Source organism: Bombus huntii, chromosome 12 (assembly GCF_024542735.1).
Source record: "Bombus huntii isolate Logan2020A chromosome 12, iyBomHunt1.1, whole genome shotgun sequence".
Lineage (NCBI taxonomy): Eukaryota > Metazoa > Arthropoda > Insecta > Hymenoptera > Apidae > Bombus > Bombus huntii.
The window spans coordinates 3,248,030-3,266,626 of NC_066249.1; the positions used below are offsets into that span (position 1 = coordinate 3,248,030).

General features: G+C 38.8%; 1 protein-coding gene across 1 annotated transcript in view; it reads left to right on the forward strand.

Annotated features, from left to right (window-relative positions):
* LOC126872036 (neuroendocrine convertase 2-like) overlaps window positions 1-18,597 on the forward strand; it is a 38,735-nt gene that overhangs the window by 1,859 nt on the left and 18,279 nt on the right. The window contains 4 exon segments of the mRNA XM_050631519.1: window positions 9,940-10,044; window positions 10,921-11,185; window positions 14,125-14,162; window positions 17,024-17,100. Coding sequence (XP_050487476.1) covers window positions 9,940-10,044; window positions 10,921-11,185; window positions 14,125-14,162; window positions 17,024-17,100 — 485 coding nt within the window.

The window sequence follows — 18,597 nt, forward strand, 5'->3', positions numbered from 1 at the left end:
ACTCGCATCGTCATAGATTTATCTATTCTTAGCATATCCATTGAAGTGTCAATTAATTGGCTAGCGTAGCTGGATCTCTAATTTGCTTTAATCGAAGTGAAAACATCAGTTTATGGTCAGACAGCGCAACAGTGAAAGCGACGCGGCGTGATCCAACGCCTACGTGGTAAACGTTGCGTAGGCATTGTTCAATATAGCTAGCATTTCCCCTAACTATTTTGCTTTCATTACACGATAAAGAGCGTCCGTTTACCAGAAAAACGATATATATTTTCGACGAAAGCGAACGACAGCGAATAAAGGACTATAACTTCCATTTACGAGTATTTATAAACGGTAGAACTTTTGCGAATGAAATATTCCCTCGTCAGACGAATCTTTTCCCTTTCGTTGCTACAAACAACGACTGAGCCAAAATATTAAGATGTTTTTCCTTTCTGGAAAATTAATTTTATTACTATTCGTTAAACGATGTTTCATTTTGCGCTCGTCAAAGGGACACGTGTATTCGTGAACTCAATTCGGACCGTGTGATCTCGTTGAATGAATTTCCGAGAATTTTCTCGCTTCCGAGGGTAGTTTAACTAAAAATTCCTGCCGGATGTTAACGGTACGCGCGTAACAGGCCACGCAATTAAAAAGCGGGTATGTACGTTAGAGTAATTAATTGGTTCGACGATAAGAAAACCTTTTCGCCACGAAGTTTGCCCGCAGTCTGTAATTACAAGCATGAAATTGAGTAACGATAAAGATATTCTTGCGAGGTTCAAACAAGGGGAGAACCTTCGTTTCTGGCGTTTTACGACGATAGGAATGTTCCTCGAAGTTCTATTAAAATAGGAGAAAAGTTCTCACGGTGGAAAACCAACGACTAACAAGACGGCGAAGGCAGGTTTCAAATTTTCGTTGGTTCTTGCGAAACGCTACTCGAGGGTACAATTTCTAATCGGAAGGCTGGAGGAAGGGTCTATCTTGTCGGATAAATTGCGTTAGTCGTAGCTCGGTGTGACGTCCAGAGGTTATTTCCTTTTATTGGGTTCGTCGGACGAAAGTTACTGGCTCTTCTTTGTCTCGGAAAAGTCCATTCCTTCGTTTCGTTACCGGTTCACCGATAATTGTGCCCCAGTTCGTACCTTGTAACATTTAGTTCAACGTACGCTATCGTTTATCATCGTCAGTAAGAATAATTCTGTTTTATTTTTGCCTATTAGATGGCCGAAGCTAACGAGAATTGTTTCTGCTAACGAGCAGTAACAAAATATCGGAGCTTCCAGGCATTTCTCGTAATCTGTGTAGGCAGCAGTTCACCGCATTGCGATGTATTTTATATCTCCGATAATCGAGGATAAGTCAAACTTTCGTTACGCTCATTTTTAACGTGAAACTTTCCAGTATTGAATCGTTTAGAATAGAAGAGACTTTATGCGAGAAGTTTGGGCAAACATTTTCTTTCGTTCCGTAATATCTATAATGCCTCGATTAAAGGGACTCTTTTTTAATTTTGTAAGTAAATGCGGAAGGCTGAAAATCAGAGTGCTGTGAATCAGACCATTATAATTTTTGATAAAACAGCGTTCCGCCTCTATCATTGTAAAAAATTCGTTATATTTTTATCTATTGTATTGTGTTACGTATTATATTGCGGAATTAGAGCTACGATACTTCAGAGAGTCAGAGTACACGGCTAAACCTAAATTCTCAACATCTTGCCTTACTGCATGATAATCTTCAGCCCTCCATATATTTAAAGACCGGTTAAAGGAAACACGAGAAGTTGACCTAGAGAAATTGCATGTATCTTGAAACGCGGCAGATTTAGATTTACGCGTCTTAATTAATAGTTCGTTATAACATGTTATGTTTGTTAATGTCGTCATTTCACGTTTCACGACACCGCGTAATCTTATACGTCTTGTCGCGTACGTTTCCGCCTGCGTTTAATATCAGGTTGTCCGAGAAGTGTCTTTCCTTTACGGACACGTCTTTTACAATGATGCGTCTTTATACAAATATGAAACCTGATCTGTCGAACGTTGTGATCTTCATTTTGATAAAACAAAATGGATCATACGTAATTCGATAAAATAATGTAAAACAGAAAATGTGCATCTATTATCATCTTATGAAACGAAAGAAACTTTTCGGACGACCTAATACATTATCAGATTTGTCTGTCGTCCTACGCGGTAAGACCTTCGTTAACACTTTACCGACCGCTAACGATTCAACAGCATCCGATCGGTATCTCAGCAACGTCCGACCGGTATCTTAGTCGCAGATTCTCCCTGGCGCCGGATCTGTTTCGGCTTAGACTCTTCAATACCATTCTTTTCGTTCATCGCGAACGGTAAGTTTTTCGAATCGGTATAAAACTGTGGGAGCTTACAAAGCAACGCAACTGACGCAACTGAGCAAGGTACTTTGGTACTAAATAGCAAATTACTGCTCAAATAATGAGAAAGATTGTCGGCAACAAAAAGCCGATTAATAGGCTATCGGTCGGTAAAATGTTAAGATACCGTTCAGTCTACGATCTAGCCATCTAGCAATCGGTGAATGATCTTCTTAACCGAAGGGTAGTTAGTTGCTTGGTAGAACAGTCGGTGAAATAGAATTTCTAAATGGTTTTGAAAGTCAGCCGATCGGAAATTTCGTTTCGGGTTCGACAACCAACGTGGAGGGTTGTAAAGTCAATTGGCTAGAAAATCAATTGACAAAGATTGGCGAATATGACTATGGTTGGTCCGTAGTCGTGTAGGTAATGTAATTTATTCGGTTTCCAGAGAATCGATTTCTTCTTGAACGCCATATTTACAACGGTCTGTGACGTTGTTTTATCTGATCGTTGGGTTTCCCGACCGTCTCACACGATTAATCGTCCAGTGACGTACACGCTGGATTATCACGTTGATCGATCGCCTCCACCGGCCACCGATTAGAACTGTCATCGTTGGTAACGACGGATTTTCATCGTCGCGAAGGGAATAAAAAGGGAGTAGCAAGCGAAAGGCTTTCGGGTCACGTATTGATAGATCGTTGCGTAACATCTTATGAATACCTTTTAAAGCGGATTCCATAGAGCAAGGAAACTTCACGAAGACGCGATAGTTTCCCTCCCGCGAATAATAAAAAGATTAGCCGAGAGAAGCCGCGTGGAATAATCATGTTAAATAGGTCGATCGATTGGAATGTTGCGGTAACGCCGGTAACCTTTCGATTTATCGTTGTAAAACTCGTGCGAAACCCTTGGAAAAATATGAAAAAGGCGGAAGCCTTATTCATCTTTGTTGTTTCTCGTTGTCACAGTCCGAAGAAAACGGATACAGAGAGGGAAAACTTTTATACTTAACGCGGTTCACAAACTCTGGCAATCTCCTCTATACGTTTACGCAATCGTGTTCTCAGGTTGAGGGAAACTTCGATAGAAACATTGCCACCAACTATATCGTACTCCTTCGTTAATAGAAAATGTTTGTTAACACACTTTGGCAAGTGTAAACGAGCGTCATATCGCTTTGTCAATCGGCTACATTGTTAAATATAATCTAAGACATCGATCGTTTTTGTTATTTAAATAAACGATTGTTCAAGCATATTCGTCCAGCTACACTGCCTACAAGAAGTTCTACCATGCTATTGTATTTATTACAAGGTTTAAGTATCGATTAATTAAATCCAAGTATATTAAACTTCGTATTTCGCATTTCGTAGTACTTTTCTCATTAGACGATGAAAACGAAATGTATTCCAGTGCTTTAATCGTATTCATGAAAGTACGAATTTGCATAAAGATTCGCAGTCTAGTTATACGTAAACGTAAGCCAGCAATAAAAGTATTCCGAATTACAGTTTAAGTTTATCTCTGTACGTAACGCAATACTTTAAGCGTTGGTCGTGACTACCCGTATGCAACGATGAATGATTACGCTAAATCGATTCATTTTAATCTCCATAGTTACGTACACCGCGCACCTGGTTTATTAATTGGCCAATGCGAAGATCGTTGGTCCAATTTACGATGAAATCAGTCATATTTTGCAAATACGTATCTCGCGTCGAATACGACTATCTTTCAATCGATAGGTCGTTACAATGGTTATTTTTGCAACACAAGTTGTTAATTAAATTATACTTTGCGCGCGATTGAATGTTTCCGCGGGAAGGATAGGAAATAAACTTACGAAATACGTAACGAGTACTCTCGTATCCGGAATCACACGAACTTTCGTTGGGATCGAGAAGATGAGACTCTTAACGAGCAAACGAAAATTATGAGCCAGTTAATTTACGAAGGTAACGTTGCCGAAGAAATGCAAGTTTGCCGAATAAACTGATTCCTATCTCGTTATGCCTGAACTTTGATCAAAGAATAATTACCCTGCTGATGGAATGGAATGGAATATTTCTTTTGATTTTAATGGCTCGACCTTTTATTTTAATATCATTCTGTTTATTTCCTTGTTCCGTTGACTTAATTAGTTGCGTGATACACGTAAAATCATTTTCGTTTTATGAATATTAAAAAATGAGAGAATATTATTGCTGTAGAAGAGAAAATGTTAAAGCTTCTGATTGTTAATTTTTCGGCCAATTTCTCGTGTGCCTGCATTTGAATTTTTCTTCGAAAATATCTCACTACGTAATTTCCATTTCTGTACACCTTCGATTTCATATTTATATTTCAAATTCTACATTCTACAAATAGGAGAAAATACTCGTTTCTCTCTCTCTTCATTCGATTTTTCCTAACTTCGAAATAGAAAATTGCTTGCTATTCGTCCACAAATTTCTCGAAATTCGAGGCGTCGGAATATCCTCTTCCTTTTTAAATAGAAAATTACTTCCCGCTTGTATATACAAGTTTATATAAATTTCCCGAAATTCTATTTGTCGGAATATTCTCTTCTTCCTGATGGTAGAAACTGGGTGCGACACTTTTCGTAGTTATAACTTAATAGCTCGATTTTGGAAGCAATTTCCATTCTCCTGACGAAATAGTACATTTTAAGGGTAATTTTCTAAGTATGTCTAGCATGTGTGGTATATCCAAAAACGCCCACGCAGCAGTTAAGTTTGTAAGGTCAAACAGACAATTGGAGATGACGAGTGCATCGAAAACGTACTTTATTCATGCACCAGTAATCCGAAAACGTTTCGCGTTGTATACGTGTTTCACGGTAGGAGTTGTGCACACATCGTAATGTTAAACAAGACACGTTCATCACGCTTCCTTAACCATACGTTGTTTATGCGGACTTTCCTTCCTCTTTCTCTTTTCTCCTGTAACTTTGTTAATATGTATATGTATGTAATATACGTATGTGTCACGAATGGTACCAGAATTGTGTAGGAAATGGAAGATCGAGGTTACCGTATGTCCTTTAACAACAGTGTTCTGCCACTGTGAGCTTCGAGAGACGTATACATTAACATTTTTCTTGGTTCTCTTATCCGAAGTTGCGTAATGCAAGTACATTGTATCCGCTGCATTTTCAAAGAAACCTTTCTCGTATAGTATCTATTGAACTTGTCAGTGACCGAAGGTGGCAGCTTTCTAGTACTTTGCTTATATTTCTCCAGATGTTCTTTGTACGCGGATAGTTTATGCATTGGTGCGGTTAAATTGATTTTTCAACTCTATCTATCTATCTATTAACTGGATTAAGTGGGAAAAAGTTTTCACGGGCTTCCAATTTTTTCCTTCTGTTTAACCTTCGCACGCTTGTAACGATGTTTCACACGACGCGACGTCGTGTAAAAGCTTCCACGTTTCCGATAAACCGTAGGGAAAATTAAAGCGGCTGGCTTCCATATTTCTTCGCTCGGGCTGACCGCACGAGCTTCGCCGACGCACGCTTCCAATACAACGTCGCGTCGGCTCGATAAATCGTATCTATATGCGATAGCCGTGGCTGAAGGGAAAGGTTTATCCGGTGAACGTATGTATAATAACGTAATGTTGTGTTCGATGTTACGCACTTGGTGTACGTTTGCTAATTAGATTACGTGACACGTGTAGCCCAGGCTAAACTCGATTAAGAGGCGACTAGTTCTACATTATGGTACTATGTCTCTCGAGATAAAACGTCTATTTCTATCAGAATCCCGCTTTATCCTCTATTTCCTTCTTTTCTTCTGCATTAAAATATAGACGATCCTTTCGAACACTAAATTACCGATCTGTAAAGCGTATCTAAACACGCGATATAAATACAGCGACGTATTAAAGTTTTACTTTTTTTATCAACATATCACGTGTATTAGACAGACCATTTTGAAATTTTATTAGTATCGTAGCGAGATTCGATTGTTGTTAATTATATTTTAAAACAAGACTGAAAATCTACATGGAAGCTGGAAAATATTTTGCATCGATTATATATCTAAGATTTTTTTTATTGAATAAGAGAAGTAGAAAATTAAGTTGGATAGTTGTAATGTAAAGAAATTTGACAGATATATTTAAGGAAATATTGCGCTTTAATTCTCTTACGATGGTAAAAATAGGACAGTTAATGGAACAGGTAGATTCGTTGACCCAAATAAAGTCCACCCAGATTGATCGGTCATCTGGCGGGTTCTGTTTCGTCAGAAGTGGAGCTTGATTAAATAACATAGGGTCGACGAAAATCCGGGATGCACGCAATATGTTTCTCCATTAAAGCGTTAGAAGCGTCATTGTACGTTCGTAGAGAGCTTCATCGTCACTGAGGATTTCAAAGGCGTTGCATCGCTATAGAATTCTAATCTCTCGGTGCTGCACGTGTTGAACCTATCCATCTGCAACGAGCGGACTCAAACGAAGTTGCTTTTTTTTTTCCAGAAACTCTGTATGGAAATAAATTCCCAATAAATTTCAAAGAGATAACAAATTTAAATCCAAAATAGAATCGTCTGTGAAAGAAAAAGTGAAAAGGAGTATGAAAATGTTTCAAACGAATATGAAAAAAACAGAACTTTGTTACGATCAAATTCGTATACGCACTGAAACATCGGAGTTTGAAAGAAGGCGATTTATCTTTTCGTTGTTGCGACTTACCTAAATCTCCTCTTTTATAAAAGTATCATAACCCGTTTCATTGAAAACATGGTTTCACAGAGTTCAGGATAAAAGCAACGATGCACGAGAATCGGCGTCAAAATGAGAAAATTCTTTTCCACCGACCTCTCGTTGACGTCCTACGCGTATTCGCGCCTCCTGATATTGGAATTCGCGGCAACCATCACGTTTCTCGGATAACAGATTTGTCTGGATATTGCCTCGGCTGGTGATCGCACTTACATACGGAAGTTTCTTACCATTTACCGCGTTATTTATCTTACAAATTCGTGGCATCGAGCGACGATCGCCTTTGATCTCCTCTTCGATACGAATCAACGCTTTCACGTTGTAAGTAACTTCGCGACAAGTATCCTACCGGAAAGTTAGTGCATCGTTAATCAATGTTGCTTCGTTGTATCTTCACCTGTCGATATTCAAGGAAATTTACAAACGGCGGTAAAGCATTGATAGTTGCCGAGGAACCGCGTAATTAACGAAGTAGCTCGGTTCGATATCGACTCTTGCGGAGCATCGATCGCGCTGTTGTTATTTTTGATCGGAAACGACTGCAGGGTAACCATGACGCGACACACGCATGGAAATTGAATATCGTGAGCCGAGAACTGGATGATAAGACACTGCCTAAGTCCCTGGTTTCTCTTCGTCGCGGTTCACCTTCCTTTTACCGAAAAAGCTACCGGAGTCTATTGCTCGATCGATCTGCCATTCCATCTATCTCTCCACCCCATTAATTTCTTCCAGTCTGTTAAAAAAATATGTCCCTCGTCTGTTCCTTTCCTCGTACCTCAGAGAAAACTGGGATTTCGCTGTTTGAATGGAAGAAAAAAAAAAAGAAAAGAAAGAATCTCTTTGAAGCTTGAAAATGGAAGATGACTCGTATAACGCGATTAACGAAGAATTTTCATAACGTGGATCGTATTAAATTATCACGACCAGGATTTTATTTCAAGTGTCAGTTAATATTCGTTACAGTAGCTGTTGTAGTTTCTAAAGCTAAATTTCACGCTAGATTTCAAAAGCAATCACGATTTGAAATATTCTTCTTCTCTGTTCTTCTTTTCATTTTTCTATTCTCTTAATATAGTCGTGCGTTAGAAGAACATCGAAATCGTCAAAGGTAGATCTCAAACGCTAAGAATGGAAAATTACAGAAACAATTTTTTTTTTCATAACAACACGTGTTTAGTAACTAATATTAGGTTGCCTGGAAAGTTTCTTTCGTTTTATAAGAGAATAATAGACGCACAATGTTTTTTCTTTTATATTAGTTTATTGAATTACGCACGAATATGTAATAATAGAAATATAACAAAATGGATCATACCTAATTCGATAAAATAATATAAAACAGAAATTGTTGTTCATTTATTATCGCCTTATGAAACGAAAGAAACTTTTCGGACGATCCAATACTTTTTAAAGCTTCCAAGTAGTTTGTAGTTTTTCATTAGCATCATGCGGAGAGAAATTCGTCGATGGCTTTTACAGAAAATTGCACTAGTCCTTGAGTTAGAATCGAGCTTGTACACGAATAAGTAGCATTGGAAGGTGGCTGTGTATCGGGAATGGGATATGGAATGGAATAAGATGCGTCGACTCAAGACACCTATATGTACGAGGATTCCAATATCATCAATAATGAGATATCCTGTGATATGGTCACGTGTAGGCCTCCATCGATATCGTCCACGTATTAGCCTCTCGTTGTAATCTTTTCCTTCTTGGTAAAGTTCTCAACTTTGCCACGGCAATTCTTTGTATCGAATTATCGAACAACGATCGGATTTCTCGAGTATATGAGCGAAGATTATTTTAATAGTAAAATAGGAGGATTAAAATACGATTGAAATTTTACTTTATTCTTCCTCGATCCTGATGAAATTGTTAGCAAACGAGTGATTTAAATGCAAGGTGTGTCGCGTGTCCCGTGAGAACTGGTATTATTGGATTGGAGCGAACGTGTGTAGTTTCTCGATTTCAGAGGATATCGGCTATTAGTTATTCTCTTCGTAAGCGTTTCATCAAAAAACATATAAGTATTCTTTCAAATTTAGAAAGCGTTTTAATAGCTAATTTTTGCGAAAAGCTCAGATAACGTATAAGCCGTTGAGTCGTGGAATCAACAGGAAAAGATACTTCTCTGCTTTCTATATTTTCGTTCTTTACTGTTCTCCCTTTCTTCTTTTCTCTATTCTTCTCTCCGTTATTTATTTCCCTTTATTCCCCTTCTTCCTTCCTCTCTCCGTGTCCCACCGTTTCCTCTTTCCAATCAGCTAGAACAGACGAATTAACGATTGGGAGGGATAAATAATTTATGAATCCGATAACAGACCGTACCGTAACCGAGGTGACTTAATCTGTCCGTAATTGGCTCGAGTGGATCGTCGAAACGATGGTTCGACGTTAACTCGCTTCCGCATAATTCGATCAGATCACGTTATTTACCTACGTGTTCCAATATCCTAAGCGAATCGACGTTTCGAAAGGATTCTCCTACTCGCACATCCGGTTTGGATTAAGGTATATCGAGCAATTTTTGCGAAGCAACGGGTGAATTTCACTTCGTCCGGTCACTTAGAATCCTTTTGTTCCTTCCAAGATGATGGAAAGACGGTAACGAGCTTGCCAAGTCACCTTTAACTAACCAACTGTCTCGCCGTTTCTTCTTTAGTTGTTTGTCGCTTCCATTTCTTCGAGAGATGATCATACGATTGAACAACTGGAACCGCTTTCTTATTACGTGTCGATGAATGTTCATCGCGTAATCGAATAAAAATTGTCTTCCGTTATCTTGCAAGAATTGGATCGAGGCAACGTACCAGTGACACGAAACGAAGTGACAGCGAATATAAATTGCTGTTCTCCTGTCTGTGTAGGTATTGGGCAGCCAAACGGAATATCACTTCGTTCATAAAGCCCTACCACACGCAAGGAACAAGAGATCTGTACCTCACATGAGAAGGTTGAAAGTGGATCCGTTGGTAAGTGATTCCTTGAAATATACCGGGTTTTTATCGTTTCTTTTTTCTCATAGAATTTTCGTTCCATCGTTATATCACATTTATTATTCGCAAGGCTGAAATTTCACTCTCAAAGCGTCCCTTTAACCGTTCGCCGTAAATTTCATCGATAAAAGATTGTTATCGTCTTTTAGAAAAATCAATGTAGCATTTCGAATAATAGCTTTCACGGGAGGTCGCTTTGAAAAGTCCAAAGAAACGTATTCTTTGGCTCGTGGGAGGATACGTGGAACTCGGTTTGAAAAGCCTCGTCCGGACTACCGATATAAATGTAAATGAATACGTAACTTCCAGCGACATGGAGGGTATAATTGGAAAGGGAACAGATTGATCGGGTAAATTACGATTGTTCGATCGCGTGGAGTGCGGCCGCGATATTGTCATCGATCACTTCGCAGAGAACGTTCCGTTTTTTATTATACTTTCATAAATTTCCATCGTTCTATATCCGTTTTCCGACCCTTTTACTCGATTCTGAGAACGCGAGAAACTCTAACCAAACAGTCATTATTTTCCCATTGTTTGCTTCAGGTCATAGAAAAATGGTCATAGGAAAATGTCAAACGAAAACGAGCGAAATCTGTCTTTAGACGCATTCCTCTTGCTGTAGTTTATCCTCCTCGAAAAACGTTTGGTTTCCACCGAGGGGAAATATTTGACGTTCCCGTTACCATTTTATCGCTATTTTACCCTTTTTCTGTTGACCATTCTGACTATTTATGATCTCGTCCATTAATCATTCGACGAAGCTCGTAAAAGAGAAATTAACTACTTGGCATTTTCGAGGGGTCGGAGTTCTCGCGTTGGTGTAAGGGTGGATTCGAATAAATGTTTTAGGTGCACACAGCGGTGCAACAACCCGGATTCAAGAGGGTGAAGAGAGGCTATAAACCTCTCAGCGTGGATAATCTCGTGCCACCGTACCAAATGAGTCAAATGAATCCTGGTAATAGAGATCCGTCGGATCCGTTCTTCCAATATCAATGGTACTTGAAGAACACTGGACAAAACGGTGGCAAAGCGAAGTTAGACTTGAACGTGAAGGCAGCCTGGGCTCAGGGTGTTACTGGAAAAAACGTTACCACAGCTATAATGGACGATGGTGAGATTCTACTTGGATTTCTTTATTTTAAACTATTTGGATAATGGCGCAATAGTACCATTTATTAATTTCATCTTCTTATAGCTAACTCTTACTGCTACTGTATTTGCTGATCGTTTCGTTCCTTTGGTTCTCGTCTTTGTTGCGGCCATTTCTCTGTTGCACCGTATTACATTTTGTAGCATTTTGTAGCGTTCTTTCCGGTTCGAGTTTTGTCAATCTTTCTATTTCTCTTGTCGATTATATTTCCTTCACTTTATTTATACACTTATTTAAGTGTATTTATACACTTCTGCCGAACTGTATAACATACTTGCTAAAACTATTTAGATATCACTTCAAATGTACTATTGGATTTTCACACTGGCATAGAAATGCAGCGTTTACGATATCACGGAAGCGGATTATCACTATTTTACATATAAATATTACACGTATTTTCTAGGTCATGTAGATACGGATACGTAGGACGATTTGGCGCGATTTAACGGGCATAATTTTACCCGTGGCGTCTGGAAATCTCATTAACAGAAAACGTTTTAACTTAAATTACGCGACGCATGAATGTCTTGTATTCCCGAGGTTGGTTGTATTAATTGCACGTCGACTAGCATTACTAGGTAATCAGTTACTGGTGCTATCGCGACATAGCTTCATTAATTATCGTTATACACTGTTTCCTCGTATACTCTAATATTCGTTTCTAATCTTTTGTGGAAAATAGCTTTCACTGGTATCGTGCAGAATAGAAGATAACTGGGTAGTAAATCTTTTTTGTAAATTCTTCTAGTCTATTTCCATAAACGTGATAACAAGGATACAATGGTAATCGCTTTAGCAACATGCATATTAATGTACGCGAACGAAACACGAAGAGAAACCTGTATTTGGACTTCGTGGATTGATTGAATCGTACGTATCGTACATTGTTTCATACAGAGACGAGGGATTTTCAGCGATAGCCGATAGCTAGTGGATCAAAATCGATGTAACAAACCCAGTTCTGTGATGATACATTCTGTGATGATCCTATCGCTCTGTTCGGTTATAAAATCACGAAACTCGACATCTCGTGGCTTTTTTATTCTCTTTACATTGCTGTAAACAATTTTTGGAAACCGATTCTCAACGAGTTATCGTTTTTGAATAAATAAGGATGGACCAGCTTGATATCCGATTGGATTCTGTGCAAAATATTTGTTACTCGGTATCGCAACAGTGCTCCACTCGCGAACATTGAACGAACAGATATGCGTTTCCATCGTTTGCCTATGGATTTTCGTTTTTTTTGTTACTTTTCAACGACTTCTTGCTTTCTTTTTTTTTATTTCCTTTTTTTTAGTGTGGCTGTTATTGGATCATATATCGAAGTCGCTACGTTCAAATAAAAGTTGGATTTACACTGGCAGTTGATGTATGGACTGAACGTTCTGAAAATACAAACTTCGTTTCGTGGTAAATAACAATTTCGCCACATCGCTGTTCATGATATAGCAATTGAGCCAGTCATAACTTCACTCATCGACTTCTAAGATAATAATGCATTTGCTGGTAGTCAGGAACTAAACTCACAACATAGTTAAACTAATGTCACAAAAAATAATTCATATCTTTGCTTATCGTCCAATGAAAATTAAACGATGCTATAAAAACATTTGTTATGACGTTCATAACTTCATGACTGAATTAGGTATGATTCTTTTACGATGTAATTAGACGTTACAGTAGTAGAGAGAATATTTTATTTAAACGTTTCATAAGAATTGAATATATCTCGTAATTAGAAATGCTCGAGTATTTTGTTGCTTTTTCCGAAGAAAGAGGATTTTTCGCTATTAACGAAGAATTCCCATTCTGTAAATAGCAATCGATAGTTCCTGATAGAAAGGCGTGTAACTGATGGCCAATCTCGATCGTTTATTAAGTCCAGAGCCTCGATATCGTCTCTGTTAAACTGTAATCTGCGATATCTCGTGATACAGCTTGTTAAAGATTTTAGCCTTTTACGGCTTTACCTCGGTTCTATCGATTTCGCCCGACAGTCATCGTTCGGCAAACATAGCGATAATATCCCGCCGTTAGCGTTGTCGACCACGCAATATTACGAGTTTAACGCCGCACGAAACTCGTTGATACTTTAGATAAACAAATTGCTCCATTATTTGGTTGACTTCGATCATTTCGCTCTAATCTTCCGGTAATCTGTTCGAATAAAGTGAATTGTATAATATTCGGCGAATAAAGCGTTGTTTCGTGGATTTAGAAGATTAACGATCAGGAATTTCATCAATTCGCGAGTCAATAGTCGTAGAAACTCCAATTATATCTCGTGTATGTTAAATCTATGGTACTTCATGAAAATTTTCGATACTTGAATATACACATTTTTCTACGAATATCTATATCATATGGATTACGCGAAAAATTTGGAAATTCGATTAGCAACGTATCGAGACTCGACTACGATGAAAGTATCGGTAAAATACGAAGCAATCTGAATGGTTCACGATGATATATTAATTATGTTTTATTTTATTTTAATTGTATTTTATATTTTATTTTATTATTTTAAGTTATATTAATTAATAAGTTTTAACGTTCAGCGAAACCAGCTTTAATCCCGCGTTATAAGACTATGGAATACTAACTCCGCGTTATAAGACTTTAAAGTATTTCAGTCTTTCCCATCAAACGTGATATGTAAATATCTAACGTTGGAGAATACGCTGATGAAATCATAAAGTAAAAGGTCAGTCGTGTCGCAAGAGAAGCTTCATCTTTACACGGAACTCGGGCTTAAAGCTCTCTTCGAATGATTAGCCCGCGGAAACTTTTAATGGACTTGGCGTAATCTTCAAGTATCTCTAGTGTTTCCATTCCTTGGTATACCGGATTACGTATTCTATTTTGAAAACGTCGGTTCTTTATTTTTGTTCCAGGGGTCGACTACATGCATCCGGATCTAAAATACAACTACGTAAGTACGATCACTATACGCAAAAGAAGAAAGTATGGTGATTATTATACGTAACCGTGGTTCAAGCGAATACTCCGGACACATATTGTAGAAATTCGTTATAAAGTCGATGTCTGAAAGGTTGAAAAATTGCGTGGGAGATTATTCTGTTTACCTTCCTTTCAACGCGTTTGCTGCCACATCTCGATGGCGTTCTATTGTAACCGCAACACATTCATAAGGTACATTAGCATATACTGAATCGCACGCGTTGAAATTCAAATCGAGTTCGTAACCATTTTATCACGACGAACGGGCGACGATAAAAATCCGCGGAGCGTCCATTTTGTGGCAGTCGTCGCACTGATGTCCTATCCAGGATCTACTCGAGCAGACGGCCATTGTTCCCCGGTATAACGTCGTTAATCAACGCGACGAGGTGTCTTTACCAGCGGTCTTTGTCCTGGGAAATGAAACCCGACCCAATGGAAAATCACAGGGAAACGTATCGCACGGCTTGGATAACGCACCTTCAGATCTATCAGGGACAATTACGAACGTTTAGAACGTTTTCATTTTTCGGCTGTTGCGATTTGTTAGTTAAAATGCAATTATTACTACGGCGATATATTACAACTGACGAGAGAATATCAACTTCTATCGTTTTAACGAGTGGAAATTCTATCCTCGTAGAAAGCTAGAGCCGCTGAATCTTCAACGTACGCGATATATTTCATCGTTTGTCACGCCATGTAATGACGAATGTTAATCTGTTTTCAAACGTAGATCGTTTGGAAATTATTCGCAACGAAATCTGGCGAAATTGCTCGGCTGGACTGAAATATCCTTCTGATTCCAACAACTTTGTCTTATTACGAGGCATTTACAAAAATCTTGAAAGCATCGGTAGCGAGCATATTCGCTGACGAGTACGCGCCTCTAGAAAAACGTCGTTGCCTTGCAAGTTGAAAGATCGTCCGTCGAAGGCGACGACGTACGTGTTACGGAGAATAAACGAAGACAGAGGAGGGACATAATTTCCATTATTCGCGAAAGAACAGTCTGTTTTACGAGCTGTCTTGGCCACGAGTTTCCGAGTGCAGAAGTCTCTGGTACGTTCGATTCAGATCACGTAGCTTAGCTGACTCCTCGAGATCTACTCGATGTCTTGCAGGAACAAGAAAGTCAGCGCGTTAAAAGCGGTTAGTTAAAGAGGACGATAACGTGTGTCGAATGATGCTGAAGGAGAAGTTGAAGAATTACAAGAAATTACAGCAAATACTTGGCAGATGTACTTGGCAGATAACAGCGACGTAGAATTATTTTGTTTCGCGGCGACGACGAGCGCTCAACCTATGTGCTGGGATGTCGAGTTGATGTCGAATATAGTTAAAGCAAACAGTCAGTGGAAACGTTTCATGAATAAAAACAGCAGAGATGTCGTGAACACGTGAAGGGGGAAAAGATAATAAATGGGTGAAGTTTCTCAGGGTTTTTCCAAAGATCGGAGGCTGAAAGGCGGACAGACAATGCAACACCCACGTGTCACAGAGGCTCGTTGTCAACTTTATGAGGGAGGAGACAATAAGGGGAGAAAGTTGGCTGGACGTTAAATGACAAAGGATGGAATTTTCCAGCATAAAAACCGGCAAACTAATTACTATTTCATCCTGATACAATGTTCACCGCGTCGTTCAACGTCGTCGAGGGATAAATTCGTAGATAAGAAAGAAGGAATTCGATGGAGCGAATTTAATAAAGTTTGGTCGAGTGCTTTTTATGACAGGAACGACAATGAATTTGTCAGTGTTAAGTTGGGCCATTATACTAAAACATCTAAAGATTCTGGAATTTTTATCAATGTCATTCAATTAGAGGGTAAAAAATGAGGTGATATGGACGTGAAACGGGAGGAGAAACATGGGAGGGGATTGGGAAGAACGAAGGGATGAACCGAAGGGGCAGTTTTCAAGACGAAGATTAATAGTCGAGCGACGTTCTGTGGATACGAGGAATTTATGGGGTGTAAAATTAATAGGAAAGAATTCCTATGCTGCGCAAATTATGTCACTGGGTTCTATGTTCGATTAATTAATGAAGCCAACAAGTCTAGTCATTTTTGTCGGAGATTTATTCTGATTTATCGTTGTACAAATTTGCGTGATATTTTATGCGCGAAAAATTCCCTTGACAACGTGATATTTATGAAGAGCAACGAGGAGATTACCCATGAAATATTAGTAATATTTTTGTCATGACAGAAGTGGCATAGCTTGCAAGAGCTGTGTAAAAGGAAAAGCTGACACGAAGAACATTGTAATGACAATGTTGAGAGAACTACTACTTATCAACCTGGAGAACAAGAATTCGATTCTCAGTCGGATAAAATAAAATAATGTCATGATCTGATCGACAACATGGATGACAGTAAGAAAAGGATAATTTCCAGTCGATAACACCAGAATGTAATTTTTAGAATGCGCAGTAAGTAAATAGAAATAACAAATAGAAATTACAAAGATGAAACTTTCAGCAGTGCGGTCACATAAAAGTTACGTTACGAAAGAACAAATAAGCGTATTTCCTTCACCTTCTCATCCATTGGAAAAGCTCCAGGAAACTTTCATCTTAAAGAATATCGCTACTCAGACCAATATCGATTCCCCGGCGTGTTATACTTACCAATCGAATTGCTGTCGTAACGTATTTTTATTTCATCTTCTTAAAATGAGAAAAAAGAATTGGCGTGGGATGGAAATCCTTAGGTTGTCGATCTTCTATCAATTTTAAATTCCTAGAATTCTCCTTGTAATCAGGAAATAGGATACCATTTTCGTTGGAAGATTCAACGAAACTAAAGAAAAATCCTTCGTATGTTTTAGAACGCCAAAGCTTCTTACGACTTCAGCAGTAACGATCCTTATCCGTATCCACGATATACCGACGATTGGTTCAATAGGTGAGTAAAATGATACAAAATCCGTATTACCGTGAAGCTGCAATCTACAGAGTGGAATTTTAACGAAGTTTACAGGATTAAATATTTCCTATATAAGGTACAACCGGCTATTTTTATTAACAAGATTAGAAAGGGGTTGGCCTTGGTTAACAATAACTTGAGAGAAACGCGAAAGCTCGGCACGATCGCGTAATTAATGATTACCGGATAGCAATTAGCGTGGACGCTGGGGTAGATGGTTATTAACGTTGGGAAATTGTTTCGAGTTTTTATTTCAACTCTATGTTGTTTTTCCACGGTGATCGAAGGTGACACTGGTCACCGAGAAGAAGGCAAGGAACAGGATATCGATGTTGCAGCCGGGACAAATCGATGAAACTTTTTATTCGATACCGAGAAATGGACTTTTCAGTTAGCGAATCGAAAAGAACGGCCCTTTCTTCGGTTTTACATTTAAAGTCGATAGGAGGATCCGATGAAACGGTGGAAAGAAACTGATCGCGTAGCTTGACGCAAAAACCTCCTACATCACGACGAGGGAGACTAATGTATTTCTTTTCCAATTCCACTGTTTATTTTAATTTCACTTGGAGAATTATTCTCCATAATTCCCATAGCACAGCTGTCGAGCGGTCGTATCTCTTACGTAAAAATGTTTCCATGAACCCATCATTTATTTCCCGCGATGGCTTACGCAATCTTTTTCCAGCAATTTCTGCGAGTTCCTGCCGTTGACAAGAGCTTTCTACCTCGAATAAATACCGTGAAAAGCCTAAAACGATGAGCGAACGGTTCTACTCAAAGCGTTTCTCGCCCAGCGTTCTTATAAAGTATCTCAGTAAGGGAATTTATCATACGAGTTGCCTATTTTCCATCGGTACTCGTCCTTCGAGATGAAACATTTTTCGTTTCTCAAATATCTCTCTGTCGAATCTTTCCCCTTTAACCTTTCCGCTTTGCATGTTTCGACAGAGAAACATGGATCTCTGTTGGAACAAGTTCATCAAGAAAGAACTTCTAGACAATCGTCCACAACTCTATTAATGATTCACTGAATTTCCCAACGGAGCGAAGAATTTAACGAATCACGCTTCGTTTCGTATATTCAGCGAGCGTATCTATAATTCGATTCTTCGTTTAATCGAAGGAAACGAGTTTATTCAGCGAATAAACGAGGAATTGATTAAAACGCTTTCTGCACCGCCTCTACGAGGAATTTGTCAATCCGATGTGGCATTACACCATGACCCCGTCTTAACGTAATTCATCGTTCTTACTCTGTGTGTGTATGTGTGTGTGTGTGTGTGAAAAGCTTGATGGAAAATGAGACGGGCGTTTCACGGTGATCGCCTCGATTTGGACGTTGATACGTCTGCGACAAAGTCGTTCATATCCTCTTTATGACGTGCACTACTCGATTTTATTGGCTCAATCAGAACGCTGTAATAAAGCTGGACTCTAAAGCTTTCAGGAACGTGACGAAAGAGAATCGAGTGG